Below are 17,356 nucleotides of genomic sequence, written 5' to 3'. Positions count from 1 at the left end.
ATTTACTGTCACTGATATACCACGATTATTTAATGAATGAGAGCGAAATCACTCGAAAGTATTGACCAATGATTTTAAGTCGAAAAACGTTATTTTGAATAAACATAAAATGATCCTAATTTTGAACTAGTTCAATTAACATATTCATATTTTCATGTCGTTACTGTAAAATGACACTAAAATAATATTAATCTCTAAATCCCCAATTCATTGTCATTAAAATATAATGAAAAAATGAACTGTAACTTGTCATTATTACTTTTAAATGACCTCATAGATTTAAGGCGTAACTCTAGGCGCGAACAATATTCAATAATTTAATGGAGCGAAGGTTCAGCCTCGCCAATCCTTCAGCGATGATACAGAAAGGCACGGAGCAGCACACCATCGTGGTGACCTACGCTATACTCATCGTACTCTTGCTCATCCTCTGGGTGCTCTACAACGGCATGATGGTCGCGCACTAACCAAGGTGAATAACCGAGGCCATGTAATGCATGTCAAGGTTATATTATCTTATTATCTATTATATATCGCCGCAGCAGTGGTAGAACAAAACAGATGTCACGCTGATCTAGATGAATTTCACCATTTAGTAGTCCTAGGTTCATCACTAAAATATTTAAGACAACGTTTTGAATTTCTTCACAAGATCTTATGTATTCAATGTCAGGAGACTGCTTCTACTCCCATGAATGTAAATATTACCTCCAAATGCTAACATTTTTATGGTGTCGTTAATTTTAAAATTAGCTTAAAAATGATTGCAATTTTACTATAGATGAAGAACTTTATATTAAAATATAAACCGCATAATCATATGAGCACTATTAGGTGAGTAAGTAATCCGGAGCAAGTATCAATTGTAATTGTATTAGACGATTGAGTTGAGTAGACAAAATTTTCACGACTTCCCGTGCGTTGGTAATATGTTTGTACCATTTGTATGCTCTGATGTTAACGTAGATGAAATATCCTATTTTAGAATTTTAATTAATTTTTATCAATTGTGTTAGGCATTAACTTCTTTTTCCACCAAATTCATACTTTTTAATAAGATAAAATAAAATAATTTAGTTTCAAGTGAAATTTTGTCTAAGAAATTACGATTTTAACCTGCTCTCAAAAGACGGAATCAAAATCAAATCTAACGCGTTGACATGTCCTTGATGTTCCGAACTTTCGTTTTCATTTATTTCAATCAAATTGACGAGGTGATGAATTAGTGATTTAATTAATTATGGTCGCCCCTTCTTGACGAGAAGATCGGCTTCTTCTTGCTGGATGATGCCACTGTCTACTAACTTCTCTATTTCACCTTGTACCTGCGAATCCTGTTAAAATAAAATTCATTTTAGTTTCCGTGTTGACCTGCGGCTCTACTCTCATTAGAACATCTTAAAATGCCACGAGTTCTATCTTATCTGCTCTGGGTATTTTTATCTTCTTAACAACTCGCTATTTTAAATTTTTGTCTTCACTCTTGTCACGCTTCGACTTCAATATAAACAGTTGATTAGCTTATGTTTAGGCACTGCCCACATTTTATCATTTATATAGCATGGCGATTGTGATCACAGACTACGGGTGTTAGAGTTCAGTGTTTACCGTTACTAGGCTTTTATGTGCGAATATCATTGGCAATTAATGAAAAATGGACCAATTTTTCGCACTTCTTTCATTGGCAATGGTTAACCAAGGACCAATTCTCGCACTTATATCATTGGCAATGGTTTATCAAGAACCAACTCGCACGCGAATATCAGTGATTGACGATTATCAACCATGAGTAAACCAAGGCCCAGTTCTCACTTGGAAGAAGTCCGGGAAGTCCTCTCGCTTGAAGTGGTCCTGGAGTTGCTGTGTTCGGGCGTCGTGCTGATCGCCGCCAGTGAAGCCGTCGTCGATGATGCCTTCGTTGGCGTGCTGGTCGCTCCATTTGCTGATCTGAAGCACCATTTAATTACGTTCCGTTATTAAGAGCCAAAGAATATCCCTTATTAAAGAGTGCACCATTTCCTTCAATTATCAAGAGCAAAAAAATATCCCATCAGTACATTTAGCCCCGAGAGAGCCCAATTATTATATAGAGCCTCGGGATCGTTCAATTATTAAACGGAGCACCATTTGTGTCCCATTATTTGAACATCGAGAGCGTCCTATTAATTATGAAAAAATTCAAAATGCATAATAATTATACATGTAAACAAATGAGACTTGCATATTGTTATCTTACAAAACACTAATAAGACTGTAATATTGTTTTCCCAGTAAGAACTAATAGCACTGGAAATCTGTTATCTCACTATCTCTGCCAAATTTTCTGTAAATGAATAAATTTATTTTGATCAGCTGCCAAAAATGAAACTTCATGTCCTCTCAATAGCACAGGTCAACAAAATTGTCAAATTTTTAATTATAACTCCCTAACTTAGTTGTCAGCTAACAGTTTACTGCCGTAGCAGGGGAAGCTTGCCTCAGTAAATTATAATTAAATCATAAACCCTAATTTATGTTCGGCACTGTAATATTATTATAAATTTACAATTAACTACTAAAGAGTGTATTTCTACTGAGATGTCGTCCTTACCTTGTCTCCAAGGACCGTGAAGAAGCCCATAACCTGCTGGTTGCCTTCCTCGAATTTGTCTTCAAGTTTTTGCATGAATTGCGAACTGCGAACCTGCTAAAAAAATTGGGAGCCTAAGAATCAGCTTACGAACTTCATTATGTGGTTACTTCTATTGAATATCTTAAACGGAATTAATTTTGTTTTTACTCAGCTTTGATCCTATATCTTCATAAAATTGGGGTTGGCTTGCCTTGGCAGCGCGCACCTCCAATTATACTATAACAAAACCATTACCATATACGATCAGTTTGCAACGACCAGAAAGCACTCTTATGCAGGTCAAAAGCAAACATTGACAGGATTTTTAATGTAAAGTCTGCTGGTAGCTCGTTCGGAACTATTGTCTGTCACACAGGCTAATCGATGAATAGTTTTTGATTATTTACTAAGAAAAGTCAGAAACTTTCATGGTTTTACTAAAATTTAATTCCTAAATGTGATCCAAAGACTTCAATGGTAATTTGGTAAAATACTGAGTAGTTGAGCGTGTTATTATTACATTTCATTTACAATGCACTCACATCGTCCGCTCGCTCCTGAAGAACATGCGCGCAGTACGTCGCTCCTTTGTGGATGGAGTCGCTGAAGCCCTTGAGGAGGTTCTTGAATCGCGACCACACGCCTTGGAAAGTGTTTCCCGCCTTGTTCCACAGCCCCGTCGCTGAGTGGGCGACCGCTCCTCCGAACTAAAACAGTGAGGTTCGAAGCGAATATCAGGCGAGTGTGAGAAAAGTTGCTTAAATCAGCTATCAATTATGACAATAATTAACAGCTGAATACAGTACCTATTTATCATAGTTTGATGTATATTCTTCAACTACAAGATACTGAGCGGCGTTTTAAAATTTATCTTTGTATTACTGCAATATTCTTGTAATTCGTAGAGGTAAATGACGATGCTATCTTCTGCAATACTAAGAATTAGTTTTCTTCTGGGGCAGTCAAGTTTTCGCGGGGATTGGACTGATCTAAAAATAATTCTAAGAGATCTAATAACATAACATAACATAACATAACATAGTGATGTCGGCTCTGAAGTGTAGGCCTGATGTGGCCTGTCGCCGATTCTTTTCCATTTCGTGCCTTGTTCATAGATCTAAACTCGTGTCATTTGACCGGATCTTTTCATGACTGGCGATAGTTTGAAGAAGCTACTTATATATAAATAATATATAATAAATAATATATGAAATAATAACAATACTCTGGCTAATAAATACGTAGGACTGACCTCTCGGGCTCCACCTGCGACTTTGTCGGCCAAGTTTGCTCCCCAACTCGTGAACTGTGGACAAAAAGTAGTAAGAATTTTATTCTCTGAGCAGGGCAATCACCCACTTCATTTCATATTTTTTGAGATCCCAATGGAGATGAAGGCACACTTGTTTATTGTTACCCAATCAGAATAAAATTCGACGACTTACCGAGTTCCATCTTCGGCGCCACGACGAATCGCCTCCTCCATAATCTCGACCGCTCCCGCCGGGCAGATTTGGTGCCTTTTCGTGGTGGTTCGTCCCACTTCCCTCATTCTGATAACCTCCTTCGTGTCCGGCTATTCCAACTGCATTCTGTGATGGTAGTTTCCCGATTGTCTCGATTTGTCCAAACTGAGATTGTTGCTGTTGATCAACACTTCCAGCCGGTGATTGAAGTTGACCAAATTGTGATTGTTGGTACTCTTTACCATCTTCCTTGTTATTTCCGATTGACTTGAGCAGGCCACCTTGCGACTGTTGGTATTCAGGATTCCCTACGTATTCACGATTGAATTGGAGTTGGCCAATCTCTGGTTTACTTTTGTCTTTGTTATTTGTATTGCCAAGACCGAAACCATAACTTGTGCTGTGATGGGATGCACTGTTATGGCTTTGTGATGCCGATGAAGAAGAAGAGGATGAACTACTATGGTGCACTGCGCTTACGCTTCCGAGGCTATCAAAGTTTCCGAGAGATGTCAAGGAGGGTTTTGACACCTGGGACAGCCCAAGTAATCCACCTGAGTGCAAGTTTCCAAAGCGATTTCCTCCCACGACAAACCTGTGTCCGCTTTGAGATGAGCTACTACTGCTCTGTTGTGAAGACGAACTTTGGTGTGCTGAGCTACTGTGGGAAGCTCCGCTGAAAATGCTGGGCTTTTGTTCGCCAGGGAAGTACATGAGTGGTGGATTAGATCCCGAGAAGCCAACGCCAAATTGCTGAGAAGAAACTCCGCTTATCCCACTGGCCGTCTGAGCATCAGTTGGGCCATCAGCTCTAAAGCCATGAGAGTTTGGCTTTGTGGCACCAGAGACTATTCCAATCAGGGTTCCGGAGGAATTTATTCCTACAAATCCCCCGCCTTGTCCACCAATGGAACTAGTCCCTCCACTACCGCTGGTTCCTCCTCCATTTCCTCCAGAAACTATGCCGCTTCCAAAACTACCATGAGATTCACTGCCCTCCAATTTTGTTTCATCGCCAAATTTGCCAATTTGTCCCTGCGATCCGAAAGAAGCTTGATTTTGGACATTCAGCTTGTCAATTTCTCCCTGCGAGCCGTAGCCTTCAGCTTGAGTTTGTACGCCCAGTTTGTCAATCTGACCCCGTGAACCGTAACCTTCAGCCTGATTTTGAACGGCTAGCTTGTCAATCTGTCCCTGTGAACCGTAGCCTTCAGCCTGATTTTGAACGGCCAGCTTGTCAATCGGTCCCTGTGAACCGTAGCCTTCAGCCTGATTTTGAACGGCCAGCTTGTCAATCTGTCCCTGTGAACCATAGCCTTCAGCCTGATTTTGAACAGCTATCTTGTCAATCTGTCCTTGTGAACCGTAGCCTTCCGCCTGATTTTGAACGGCCAGCTTGTCAATCTGTCCCTGTGAACCGTAGCCTTCAGCCTGATTTTGAACGGCCAGCTTGTCAATCTGTCCCTGTGAACCGTAGCCTTCAGCCTGATTTTGATCGGAGCTTGTCAATCTGTCCTTGTGAACCGTAGCCTTCAGCTTGATTTTGAACGGCAAGCTTGTCAATCTGTCCTTGTGAACCGTAGCCTTCCGCCTGATTTTGAACGGCCAGCTTGTCAATCTGTCCCTGTGAACCGTAGCCTTCGGCTTGATTTTGAACGGTCAGTTTGTCAATCTGTCCTTGTGAACCGTAGCTCTCCGCCTGATTTTGAACGGCCGATTTTTCAATCTGTCCTTGTGAACCGTAGCCTTCAGCCTGATTTTGAACGGCCAGTTTGTCAATCTGTCCTTGTGAACCGTAGCTCTCCGCCTGATTTTGAACGGCCAGCTTGTCAATCTGTCCCTGTGAACCGTAGCCTTCAGCCTGATTTTGAACGGCCAGCTTGTCAATCTGTCCCTGTGAACCGTAGCCTTCAGCTTGATTTTGAACGGCCAGCTTGTCAATCTGTCCTTGAGCTACATGTGAGTTTGCCTGGTTTTGTACATGTTTTTCGATCTGTCCCTGAGAACTATGATCAGTTCCATGATGTGCTACTTTCTCACTTTGCGAACCATGTGAATGCGAACCTGTTACCTGATTATGTTGACCAGTTTGAACTTCCAATGTAGAATCTTCGAAACGACCGGAACTCTGTGATAGTTGATCTTCACGTACTAGACCGCTGTTCGTGTTGTGATTTGCATCCAGAGTGTTGATTTCACCTAGAAGGGCGTAGTCGACGTGCAACCCTTGGCCACTCGAAGAATGCCCAGATCCTGATCCAGACTCCGCTTCACTGTCTACGCCGAGTAATTTTTCTATATCACTCTGTGAGGCGTACGTTTGTCCTGGAGATCCAGATTCACCAGTTAACTTTTCGATCTGCCCTTGCGAGAAAGATTGTTCGTCAGTTTTTCCGATCAAATTTCCTTGATATCCTCCAGACGTTTGCTGAACAGTCGACTGGCCCGACGCGTCATCTTTCAAGTCTAGTGAATTCTGAGAGCTTTGTCCCGAGGATGATTGTTGTTCCTGGCGGTGATCGTAGGGCTTTTCAGTGGTGGTGGTTGACTGCACGTAGCGCCGGTACCCGCCTTTGACTCCAGGAGCGGCGTGGCCATGTGACCAAAGAAAACTTTGTGCCACAAAAGCCACAAGAAGTGACCTCGCCACTGTTCGGCTAATCATGATCCTGTAAACTAAGAGAAAAATGGCAGTGAATTTTATTGCCTTAACATAAGGATGAGTGGTTAAGGAAGATGATTAATTTATTCATAGAGACTATTCTAATATGAAACCCAGCATTGAATTCTGATGAAAATTTCTGAAAATTTTCAAATAATAACTAGCATTTGATTAATTTTCTAGATTTTTCTTCAGCTACAACTTAAAAAAACGTTTATTTAATTACATTAAATTGACACAACAACGGCTGTCAAAAAATTGAAAATCTATTAAAAAGCTTGGTTAATCCTGTCCAATTTAAACCTCTTAGCTCGACTTAAAAACTGAGTATAATTTATAATAATATACTGTGAGATATGTTCTGTAATAATATATTACTGGAGAAATCAAATCATTCGTTTATTTGAATGTGATCGGTAATATCGGCATTCAATAATGACTTGTCCCTTTGCCAACTGAGCGTGAAGAACGTACCTGAACGAGGGTGCGCGTGGCACTGAGACGGGATGCAGTTGAATCTCCTGTCAAGCCTTTTAACCTTTTATCGGCAGCGGCTGCCAGATGCAGGATGCATCTGAAAAATATGTTTTTTTTAAAGGTTATTCCAAATACGCGCGCCCAATCTCGGAATTGGGCACAATTTATAGAATCGCTATATTATAAGTTTATCTATACATCGTGTTTTGAAAAGTGACGTGCCTGGGTTTATTGTCATCTGAATGAAGTGCTGAATTATAATTAATTCTACATTAACAAAGACGAGAAGCCAAACGCAGGATGGGTATCCTAGTTACGCGGGAATCCCTGCGCGCGGTCTTGTCGCTGATACCGAGAAATGCCCGTTGCAAAACAACGATGGCTGCGCGATATTTAGGCTTCAACTTCTTCGTATTCATGTCGGTATTGAAGAAAATTATTTGTCTTTTAAAAGGTATAGAGCAGTGACTAATCATTTGTCTTTTAATAGGTCTTAGCAGTGAATAAACTTCAATATGATGAGCATTTGATCTACAGGACAATACGGAATACTTTTCTACTTGAATTGATGAAATAATTTTCATATGGTAGTATTGATGTTACATATTATTACTTAACTTTAATATTGAATTAATATTACTTACATTTCTTAAAAATTAAATCATTAACATTCCCGCCATGTCATTACACAAGACTTGAGTAGAAGAAAAGGTCTTTTACTGAATGATATTATAATAGCGCGACGCTATCGCAGATTATTCGCCATCAGTATAATCCGTATTTTTTGTAACGTGTATGTGGAACTTCTAATGAGCAATAGAACAAAGAAATACTGCATTTAATTTTCCTATCACAATAAGGGTAAATGCGCTTCAAGCGGCTTGGTTCGAGTATTTTTGGGGCTCCATTTTAAACGGTGGGAATCCAGATTTTCGAGATGTACACCAATCGATGAGCTGTAATTTATTATTAATAAAAGCCTTCGGCTACAGCGTTACTTTTTCATGAAAAAACATTCCGTATCTTTGAGCTTGGTTTAAAAAAGCAGCCTTTCTGTTACCAGATGAGACTATTATTGAAATAATTATCAACATAAGAAATTTTGCCAATAAACAACACGTTTATGTTATAGAACGTGTCTAATATGTTTATAACATAAATCTTCTAACAATTCTTTCATGTCTTGTTCTTGAGAAGAGTTGCGCAAGCTGCAGCACGAAAAGCCCGTTTATAGCGCATTGAGTGGGAGGAGTAGTTCTCAGTATCACGGATACCTGGCGCTCTTGCAACACAACGCTTGACCTCTGAAAAGCCTATTTCGGGAATTATTTTTAATTTCGTTCCTTGCTATTCGTTTCTTGTTTTTTAAAAGCATAGGAAAATCCGGCGGAGGATAAAGATGATGGAATTAAATGGTGCCGATTTTGCCACGAGCACATAATTAATTAAAATTGTATTAATAAATTTAGGTAGTAATCTGATACTGGTGATATCATTCATCAATTGAATAAATTAATATAATTGACGGAAGACGAACAGCTCTGCGTGATAACGTATTTTATCATCAAAATTAATGTGATGAATTTTGACCAGTTTCCCCAAATGTTTGAAGGCTGGAATACGATATATATCGCAAAAATAAATTCAAGTTTTGAATTAAAAATTTTTTGCATCCATTTATAACTGACAACCAATTTGCTATATGGGCCTCAATAAAACATCCAACTCCAGCAATCGTCTGTTTGCTCTTAGGCCGAATGTCGCTAAAGTTGAATCGAACTTATTCCCGAAGGTGCGGCAAACGACATCACCTTGTCAAACTTGCAGAAAAGATCGAGCGACACCGCTGAGGACTTTAATAATTTAAAAGCCTCTTATATTTAGCCTTGGAGTACAGTTTTTCTCATGATGATGTCGAACAGGCATAAATTTTAGTAACTTTTCTTTAAACTTTTCTATTTCAGTCTCGAATTTTATCGTGATCAGATTTAAGCGGGATAACAAAAATTATGGTACATTACTTCCAAAAGATGTGTTTTTCCTAAAATATGTTTTAAATGTAACGATTTTTAATGCCTTCTAATGATTGAATGCTTGTACTTGTAAGAGAACTACTTATGTATTAATTTAAGCTTTATTGTATCCTCTATCCTTAAACAGAGAAGGTATATTATAGCCAACAGATTTTCACCTTAAAGTTATAAACGGATCTTATTGAAAGTTGCATTCTGCAGCCGAATTATTTCCAGTTAATATTTATAAATTTTTTTTACTTCATGTGCAGGTATCTTACGTTTTGTTTGCGTGTTTTAATTTTTTTCTAATGATATCTTGGTTGTATGTTTGTGCAGGAGTGATGGGAGCTTCCTGATGAGCGCTCAGTTGGGCTCTGACAGCAGCGAGCTCTGCCCCTATACACACATGAACATGGCCTTCACATATACACCCTTTGATCACTTGGTGTAGTTAAAAAGCTGCTTCTCATTCTAAACTTGTTTTATTAACATTCTTCACCATTCCATGTAGTGTCTTTAAGTGTACACTGCTTTTCGTTACAACTTCAACATAAGCGTCAAACATCGGGGTCAAATTCAAATTTCAATTGTTTTATAAATTGCCGCTGGTACTAAATCCTCTTTCATTGCATTCTGGATATCGACGAGTGAAGGGAAGCTTAAATTGGAACACAGATATAATAGACGCCAACTAAACGAAGTCATCTTCTTATCCTCGTGCATGCAAATTTTGATTCGCGCCTCACTTCTGGGTTAATTATTTTTTTAAACGCAAAAAATACCTTACCCGTGATTTTGCTGCCTGCGTGAAAAAATAAGCACAATATGACCGACACATCTAACGTCGCAACGCCGACGTCTTCATCGTCATCTCCGACTGCGTCATCACCGTACAGCCCGAGCTCCTCGTCTGCACGTCAGACGCCACGACGTCGCGTGTGTCGCACGTGTGGACAATTCCACGTCTCGAACGAGCCACATCTCTACGACTACATTGACGAGGTCGACGAGGACGTTTCCTGTCATATCTGCCTCCAGGTACAATAATATTATCATTTGATTATTACTCTTTACTTATACCTTAGTGTACTGCATCAGCCGCCAGGTGTACAACATCAGCCTGACATTATACCTTAAAAAGTGTACAACATCGACCTTCAGGTACAATATATTATCATATGATTCTTACTGTTTAGTCATTCCTAAGTGTACTACATCATGTTGTTGATGTACTATACCTCCTGGATTACCGTTGTATTTGTGAAAATTTGTATAATTTTGAAACTTAGCGTATTCTGTTGCCAGAGTATTCGAGTGCGCAGCAATTGGATTTTAAGACGCATGTTTTATCCGTAGTCGGATTTGCAGGTCGGCATGCAAGCCACCTGTCTGGCTTTTAGGGACTATTGCTCGAGTTTGACAACTTTGCCAAGCTCTTAAAGGATCAAGCCTCGAACTTAGGCAGTTTGTAAGCTGCTAACGTAGCGCATTATTGATGATACCAAAGTTGTAGGTAGCCTAAGTTGCCATCACAACGCGCATCTCGAAGCTGCCGGCATGCATCGTAAAGTCACCTCTTGACCCAACTTCGACTGCGGAAAGTTCGAGAGGCGAAGAGTTCAAATTAAAATTCTCTAAGTTCGTGAGAAGGGCTTTGATTTTGTGTGGTTAATCCAATTAATAAACATTCTTTCTAAAATAAAATTGAGATGGAACTATTTCGTAGAGCCTATGAATCAAGTACTTAATCATGTTTATCCGTTCTCATCCTCTCTCGTGTCTATTTATTTATTTTTTGCTTCCTATTAAACTTATATGTAACGTACCATCAAAGTTCGTTTGAACCAGACGCCACGGTAACTTCTTCGTAGAATAATTACAATAATAAAATCATGTAAATTAAGACTAGCTTCATTTGGCCCTCAAACTGTTAGATGCAGTCGACATTTCTAGACAGTACGTGGAGCAAGTGCTTTGCTAAAAAAAGAACGAACGTAGATGAATGAGAACGAATAAATATGGGAGAGATACAATCTTCAATTTGAAGATATGAATTGCTAGACTTAACATAAAGCAGTTTATTGTAGCAAACATATTCATTGCTGCTCTCAACTCTGCGTTGTTACATAATCGTCAATTTGTGGAAGCTATGCCCTTGAAATGATACGACAAAAACACGATAACAACGAAGAGTTGTGGTGAGCCTTTGAAATGTGCCATGTTTCACACTAAATCCCAAACTATATTTATTGCTAATTTCGCACAAATATTTGAATGCTGCGAGTTCGCTATGGAGAGAATTTTTGCCAAGATCGTTGAGGCAGACGTTAGTCGCTAGTGTTTACACCGGGCCTAAATTGTTTACGAGCAGGATCTGGGTCTACACTCAATAAAATCAATGGGTCGGATTGACAGAATAGTGACCCTTGATTACACACAGCGCGAGCATAGAGCGGACGCAGCTCTCCACGCTCTGATACGCAATTTCTCCCAGCGGGTCAAATTTGGTCAGGAATACACGGACAAAAAGTGAATCTCTATTTGTAAAGTTTCAATTATTTTTGTGAGTGTAGAAGCAGCGGTCTGTGTATCATCAAGCTCGCGATGACGTCCGAACGAACGCTTGAAATTTCTATTGCTACAAGCGATTCTCCATCGGGTATTGCGCTGCCACTGAGGACGAGTTTGCTAAGTCATTTAAAAGCAAGTGTGATGTGATGCTAATATAAAACCAGAAATGAAATAGGAAATAATAATCCGATTTTTCCCGAGGGCAGAAAGTTGGGGTTGGATTTGTGTATATAAACTTCATTGAAGTTGTAATCGGGGTTATCGTTCATGACACTTAAGCCTAGTTGTGGTACAGATATGTTGAGTAGGAAGTGATTTCTGTTGCCTTTTCTTAATTCCTCAATGCATTTATGTTGGTCAGCTTTACCTCACCATTCATTTATCCCCGTGTAATTTGTTTCGTGTGATTTCCCTTGTTGGCAGCGTCAATACTTATAATAATTTCATGGTTATCGTTTTTGCTAACAGGCATTGTATACCCTTGAACAACGCTTGTTCATAAGTACGGGCGCAATTCAACTTGTATGTATATCTCCTTGGATCGTCGTTCAGCGTATAAGTTTAACATACTTGCACGCTGAAATGCCTACTTGAAGCACGCTAGAATATTAACCGTCTTTTCCTCAATACCCGTGCTTATTAACCGTCTTTTCCTCAATACCCGTGTTATTAACCGTCTTTTCCTCAATACCCGTGTTATTAACCGTCTTTTCCTCAATACCCTCAATACGCAGCAAATCTCTGCGCAAGCCATCGCCGTAGCCCCACTCGCTCCAACTCCAGAGAAATCTAAATATTTTAGATGCTTCTATTTCAGTCGCGTACGTGTAAACAGGCATTAGGCAGTAAATCTTGCCTCGCTGGGCCAGTGAATTGTTCTTTAATTAGTCCCATTAGAGACCTAAGCACCCATTATACGCTTCACGAATTTCGAGGAAAATTCCCGACATTATCAGGTAGAAATTTTGTGGAGAACGAAAAATTAAAATGCCGTTACGGCGAAAATTGAAAAAGTGAGCGTGGGTGTGTGGAATGCATGTCCTCCTGTGTGGCTCAAATTTGTTTTCCAATCTTGGAGAGAAATAAACAAAATTTTTTAACATAAGCTAAATGTACCTTGTCAGCTCCAAATTAAAGACCAACTTTCTCTCTTATTCATGATTTTTCTGGTGTAGAACGTTATTTTACCCCTAATTTGATGTTTTATTTAGTTTTTGTTGTTTCATATTTCGGTTTTTGAGCACCTCGAAGTTTTATCGAGTTTAATGTTCTTGTGAATGGTAGCTACAATAACGCCTTATTTTGAAACTACGAGTATATCTTTATTGGGAGTGAATTTTAATATAATACATGTTAGTACCACAGGATGTATTAAATACAAATAGACCTAAGTAATTTTTTTTTCATTTTGACAATTGGAAAATTTACAGGATCCTATGCCCATTGAAACTCTACAGTGTACAGTGTTGCGGAATTCTACTCTTTTATGTGCGATTTTCCACAAGATAAGCGGTTTGTAAATTCAGTAAAATATATTTATTCGTCCAGATTACGATGAGGTTGAGTTTCGAAATTAATTTCAATGTCAAGGTTTGACTAAGACTACCGGCCTTTGTCCTCTCAGTCCACTTCTCAACATGCCGGATATCTCGAAATCCTACCCCAACTTGAGCAGGCGTTATTGTGAACTTTCTGGAGCTGAACAAACTTAGCTCAGGTTCGGCAAATCCCTTCTGATTGCAGAACAAAAGTTTGCGAGCAAAGTTGGAGATATCTACGCAAAACCAACAGCGCTTACAAACTCATTTCGTTATTTCAACACGATCGTACGTAACACATGAGCACTACTTTATGTGAAACTAATTAATTGTGCCTTTAATTTGCTGCAGAAATGAATGAGTTTAATATAAACAATTGCTGCCATCATTACTTGTGAGGTGATAGCAAATTGTCCCAATGATTTCGTTCTTCAAAAGCTACTTATTTTATGAACTGCTTGACGTAAGAACTCTTTTGAGACCGCAAGCTCGCTCCATATTTAAGTTTTTTTGACTGATAACATATCGCTTGCACTAAACCACTTCTCATAACATCATATCGTTGAATTCATATGATTTTCCCAGCTCACAGGATGTATTGATTATTCTTCACCATTCTGCTAACAAGTTATTCTGATCGATGATCGTTTTATTGCGTGATCAGCCGCTGGTGACGCCCGTGGACACGCCATGCGGCCACACCTTCTGCAAGCCTTGTCTGCTGACGTACCTACGGGTGCAGCCGCTCTGTCCTGTCGACCGCCGGCCCATGTCGCACCAGCTCTGCACGCCATCCTCTCTCGTCCTCAGGAAGTCAGTGTTTTGATCTCAAATCCTGGTAATTTATTCTTAAAATGTGAGCTAATATTTAGAGATATGCTTCCAAAAGTCATCTTGCGTTTTAAATATGTTTAAGGTAATCATAGTGCGACGGTTCATAGCGATTCATTGTACTGTGACGCAAAAAGTTCAGAGCGAGGTATAGGCAGTTGTACTTGTCTTCAACTCAAAAAATTAATTGTTATTAAATATTCAAAACTTATTACGTGATCGAATCTCTTAAGTGAAAGAGTCTGAAATAATCATAATAGAAATGTGATACATAAATGCATAAATATTTTAAAAGCAGAAATACGTCTCAGAAATAAATACCAAGGTATATCGACAAGAATTTCCAAAACTTATAATGTGAAGAAATGATGCCGAAGTCGACTTTCTAGCCTTTTCCTTTCAAAGAGGAAATGAATTATTCATATTAGCACTACATTTGTATGCTAATGATGCCTGACACTACATTAAATGATATATCGCTGCTGCTGCTGCTGCTGCAGGCAGGAATTGGACGCAGAACTAGAAGGTGAAAGGACTTGTCTATTACAATGATGGACGAAAATTGCCGATTATAATGATCACGGGAAAACGTTATCAGCTACATTGATCTCATGGTAAAAAGTTTTTATTTTGTTTTGTTATTAATTAATTGGAAAGGAAGGGGAGACATTCAGATTTGAAAGAGATGTGAACTTCTACAGTTGATTAATTTCCAGGTTACTAGAGAAACTGATCGTACGATGCCCAAACACCGGCTCCTGCGAAGTGACGTTGCAGCGTGGTGACCTGGAGGACCATCTCAAGTACCGGTAAGCACGAGGTTGTTTTGTACGATGCTTCTAAAATGTAATGGAGCAAGCAATGATTGAGTAATGGCTGAACAATATTAGTTCCAACTTTTTAGTCATTTTGGGCTGAGAAATTTTTGTGGTCGTCCGTAAATTTGACATGAACTATTGTTGAACCACGAAAAATTCATTGCGGTAATCGTACAAATGGATTCATAAATTTTCCCCACTTTTTTCGAAAAAAATCATTGTATTTGATTACAGCCTCCATTTGAAATAAAAACTTGAATTAAAAAAAAAACGAAAGAAGCGAAACTATTTTCTACCATAACGATGTTTAGGCAATTAAGTAAATTATCCGTTTTAGAAGGCAAATTTTCACACCGTTGAAATTTGAAATTGTACTTAGAATGTTTGTGACACAGATGCCCCGGAAACTGGGTATGCTGTCCGCATGCCGCCGCGGGCTGCGACGTACGAGGTCCACAGAAGAAGATCGCTGCGCATGCGCCCGTGTGTCACTTCAAAGACTGCGGTTAGTACCGTGTTCTTGTGTGAATTTTTTATGTTTAAATGGGGAATGATATTCATGTCAACAGAAGGTAACTTTAGGTACCGGACCTAAGACGGTTAATGTATTATATCAAGTGTTAGCATGTGTGACCGTATCTGCCAATCTATTTTTTTCTGATTATTCAAAAAATTATTATTATTTGATATACTAGTTTTGATAATGGTGGATAAATGGTGGAATATTAAATCATTGTATTTTTTTCATTCAGTTGTGTTAATAATATTAGTAGTCTTCCCACCTTAAAATCATGTCGAGCAATTGTGATTGAATTTATCACTAAGCTGCTCTTTAAGACAACGTAACTCGAATATCAGTGATAAGGACTTTTTTGATTCGCTGTAGTGTTCTATTTATTTTTTGAGCTGTTTTTGGGCTTGATATGTAGTTATTGATGAAAGGTAGAATAATATTCTTCACTTATATTTACCTTGCTTTCGAGCGGGTATTGTCTTGTCATAACTTGTATTATTGTTTTCGTAATTTACACGGGGATCGAGTGAATTGTCGTCTGTAGTGGCAAATAAAACTCGACGTCTACCATACAACAATTGTCGTGTCGCTAAATCACGGCTTCACTCTAAAATTACTCGAGAAATGGTATCTGTGAGCTGATATTTAATATGGATTCTTCCGTGTTCCAGGACGGGAAAAATCGTCAATAGTGGAGGGCGAAGTTTCTCACATTGAAATTTCCCGCTCACAAATCGCCTTGGGCATCACAATCGTCGGGGGAGCGGATACGCCACTGGTTAGTTATAACCTTATTTTGATGCATTGGACCTGTTATTATCTCTACATAGATGTTTAAGCTATCACAAGATTATAGCCGTCATTTTTATGTTCATAATCACATCATAGTCATCAGCCATTGATTTATCAAAATTTGTCGAGAGGTGATTAATGCTTTTCAATTTAGAGCTGTAGGCGACGGACAGTGAAAGTCATTTAAGTTGTCAGTTGTGCACAGTAGCTTACTATAATGCTATAATATTTCTCACTGAACCAATATTGTCCTATACTAAGGATCCTTTATTATAGCTTCTTAGTTGTTGGTGCGTGGTTGCTTCTTAGTTGCTGCTATTGCTACCAGCGGTGCGTGATGGTGCAGGAAGCCTTACAAAAAATATAACTCGGTACTCACTGCAGTGAGTGACAGAGAGCGCATTTTCTTGAGGTCACGGACGGACAGACAGACAGACAGACGGACATGGCGAGCACAATAGTGCATTTTTTCCATTATCATTCACCACCACCCTAATGCTATTGCTACCAGCGGTGCGTGGTGGTGCAAGAAGTCTTCCCTGACGGGCTGATCGCACAAGACGGTCGCCTGCAGTCAGGCGATCAGATCATCGAAGTTGACGGCGTGGATATGACGTCAGCTACGCACGCGCTCGTCTGCCAGGAGCTCAAGAAGTTCACGCAGCCCACGCTCAGGCTCGGCGTATACAGGGAGAGGATACAGGCGTACCCTGCTGTTTCATGCAATGCAGCTGCTCCTCCTTCTACAGGCATCACTACCAGCAACAACAGCTTAAATTCCACCCGTGAGTACCGAGGCCTCGAAACACCGGGGAAAGTAAAGAAACCAATTACAGGGAATTGGTTACTGGCTTTTAAAAATTTGGTATTGGGTATACTATGGTTTCAAAATTTGTTGGGTAATTGTTCGGCTTAGGGAACATTCAGCCTCATTCAGTGCTTTTATATTGTAAATTAGAAGTTTGTACTAACAGCGACCTCTACTTTTCGATTATCGGGCACAAATGAAATCTCAATTTAAGTCTTGATAATGCACCGCCATCTTCGACGCAAAGTTGGCA

General features: G+C 39.4%; 3 protein-coding genes across 5 annotated transcripts in view; 1 reads left to right on the top strand and 2 right to left on the bottom strand.

Moving 5' to 3' along the window:
- The window catches only part of LOC108677182 (ligand of Numb protein X 2), a 54,547-nt gene that overhangs the window by 33,449 nt on the left and 3,742 nt on the right, over positions 1–17,356 (top strand). For 2 of the 3 annotated variants that reach the window (XM_018165351.2, XM_018165348.2), the window contains 6 exons: positions 9,568–10,269; positions 14,005–14,153; positions 14,888–14,980; positions 15,385–15,494; positions 16,175–16,281; positions 16,807–17,080. In XM_018165351.2, coding sequence (XP_018020840.1) covers positions 10,057–10,269; positions 14,005–14,153; positions 14,888–14,980; positions 15,385–15,494; positions 16,175–16,281; positions 16,807–17,080 — 946 coding nt within the window. In that variant the 5' untranslated portion in view covers positions 9,568–10,056. Of the gene's footprint in view, positions 1–278; positions 473–9,567; positions 10,270–14,004; positions 14,154–14,887; positions 14,981–15,384; positions 15,495–16,174; positions 16,282–16,806; positions 17,081–17,356 lie in introns of those variants that run through there. The other variant, XM_018165350.2, reaches the window with a different exon arrangement.
- On the bottom strand, positions 853–7,255 carry LOC108677184. Its single transcript, XM_018165355.2, has 7 exons — positions 7,214–7,255; positions 4,057–6,753; positions 3,864–3,917; positions 3,154–3,318; positions 2,591–2,683; positions 1,813–1,947; positions 853–1,334 (listed from the first exon to the last, which is right to left on the bottom strand). The coding sequence occupies exons 2-7, from the start codon at positions 4,789–4,791 to the stop codon at positions 1,239–1,241; spliced, it is 1,278 nt and encodes a 425-aa protein (XP_018020844.1). The 5' UTR covers positions 4,792–6,753; positions 7,214–7,255; the 3' UTR covers positions 853–1,238.
- On the bottom strand, positions 5,558–6,742 carry LOC108677173 (stress protein DDR48-like). Its single transcript, XM_018165340.1, has one exon. It carries the CDS (start codon positions 6,740–6,742, stop codon positions 5,558–5,560), a length of 1,185 nt encoding a protein of 394 aa, XP_018020829.1.

This window comes from Hyalella azteca, unplaced genomic scaffold (genome assembly GCF_000764305.2).
Source record: "Hyalella azteca isolate HAZT.00-mixed unplaced genomic scaffold, Hazt_2.0.2 contig6587, whole genome shotgun sequence".
Taxonomy (NCBI): domain Eukaryota; kingdom Metazoa; phylum Arthropoda; class Malacostraca; order Amphipoda; family Hyalellidae; genus Hyalella; species Hyalella azteca.
This window is presented reverse-complemented; position numbering and strand designations above follow the sequence as displayed.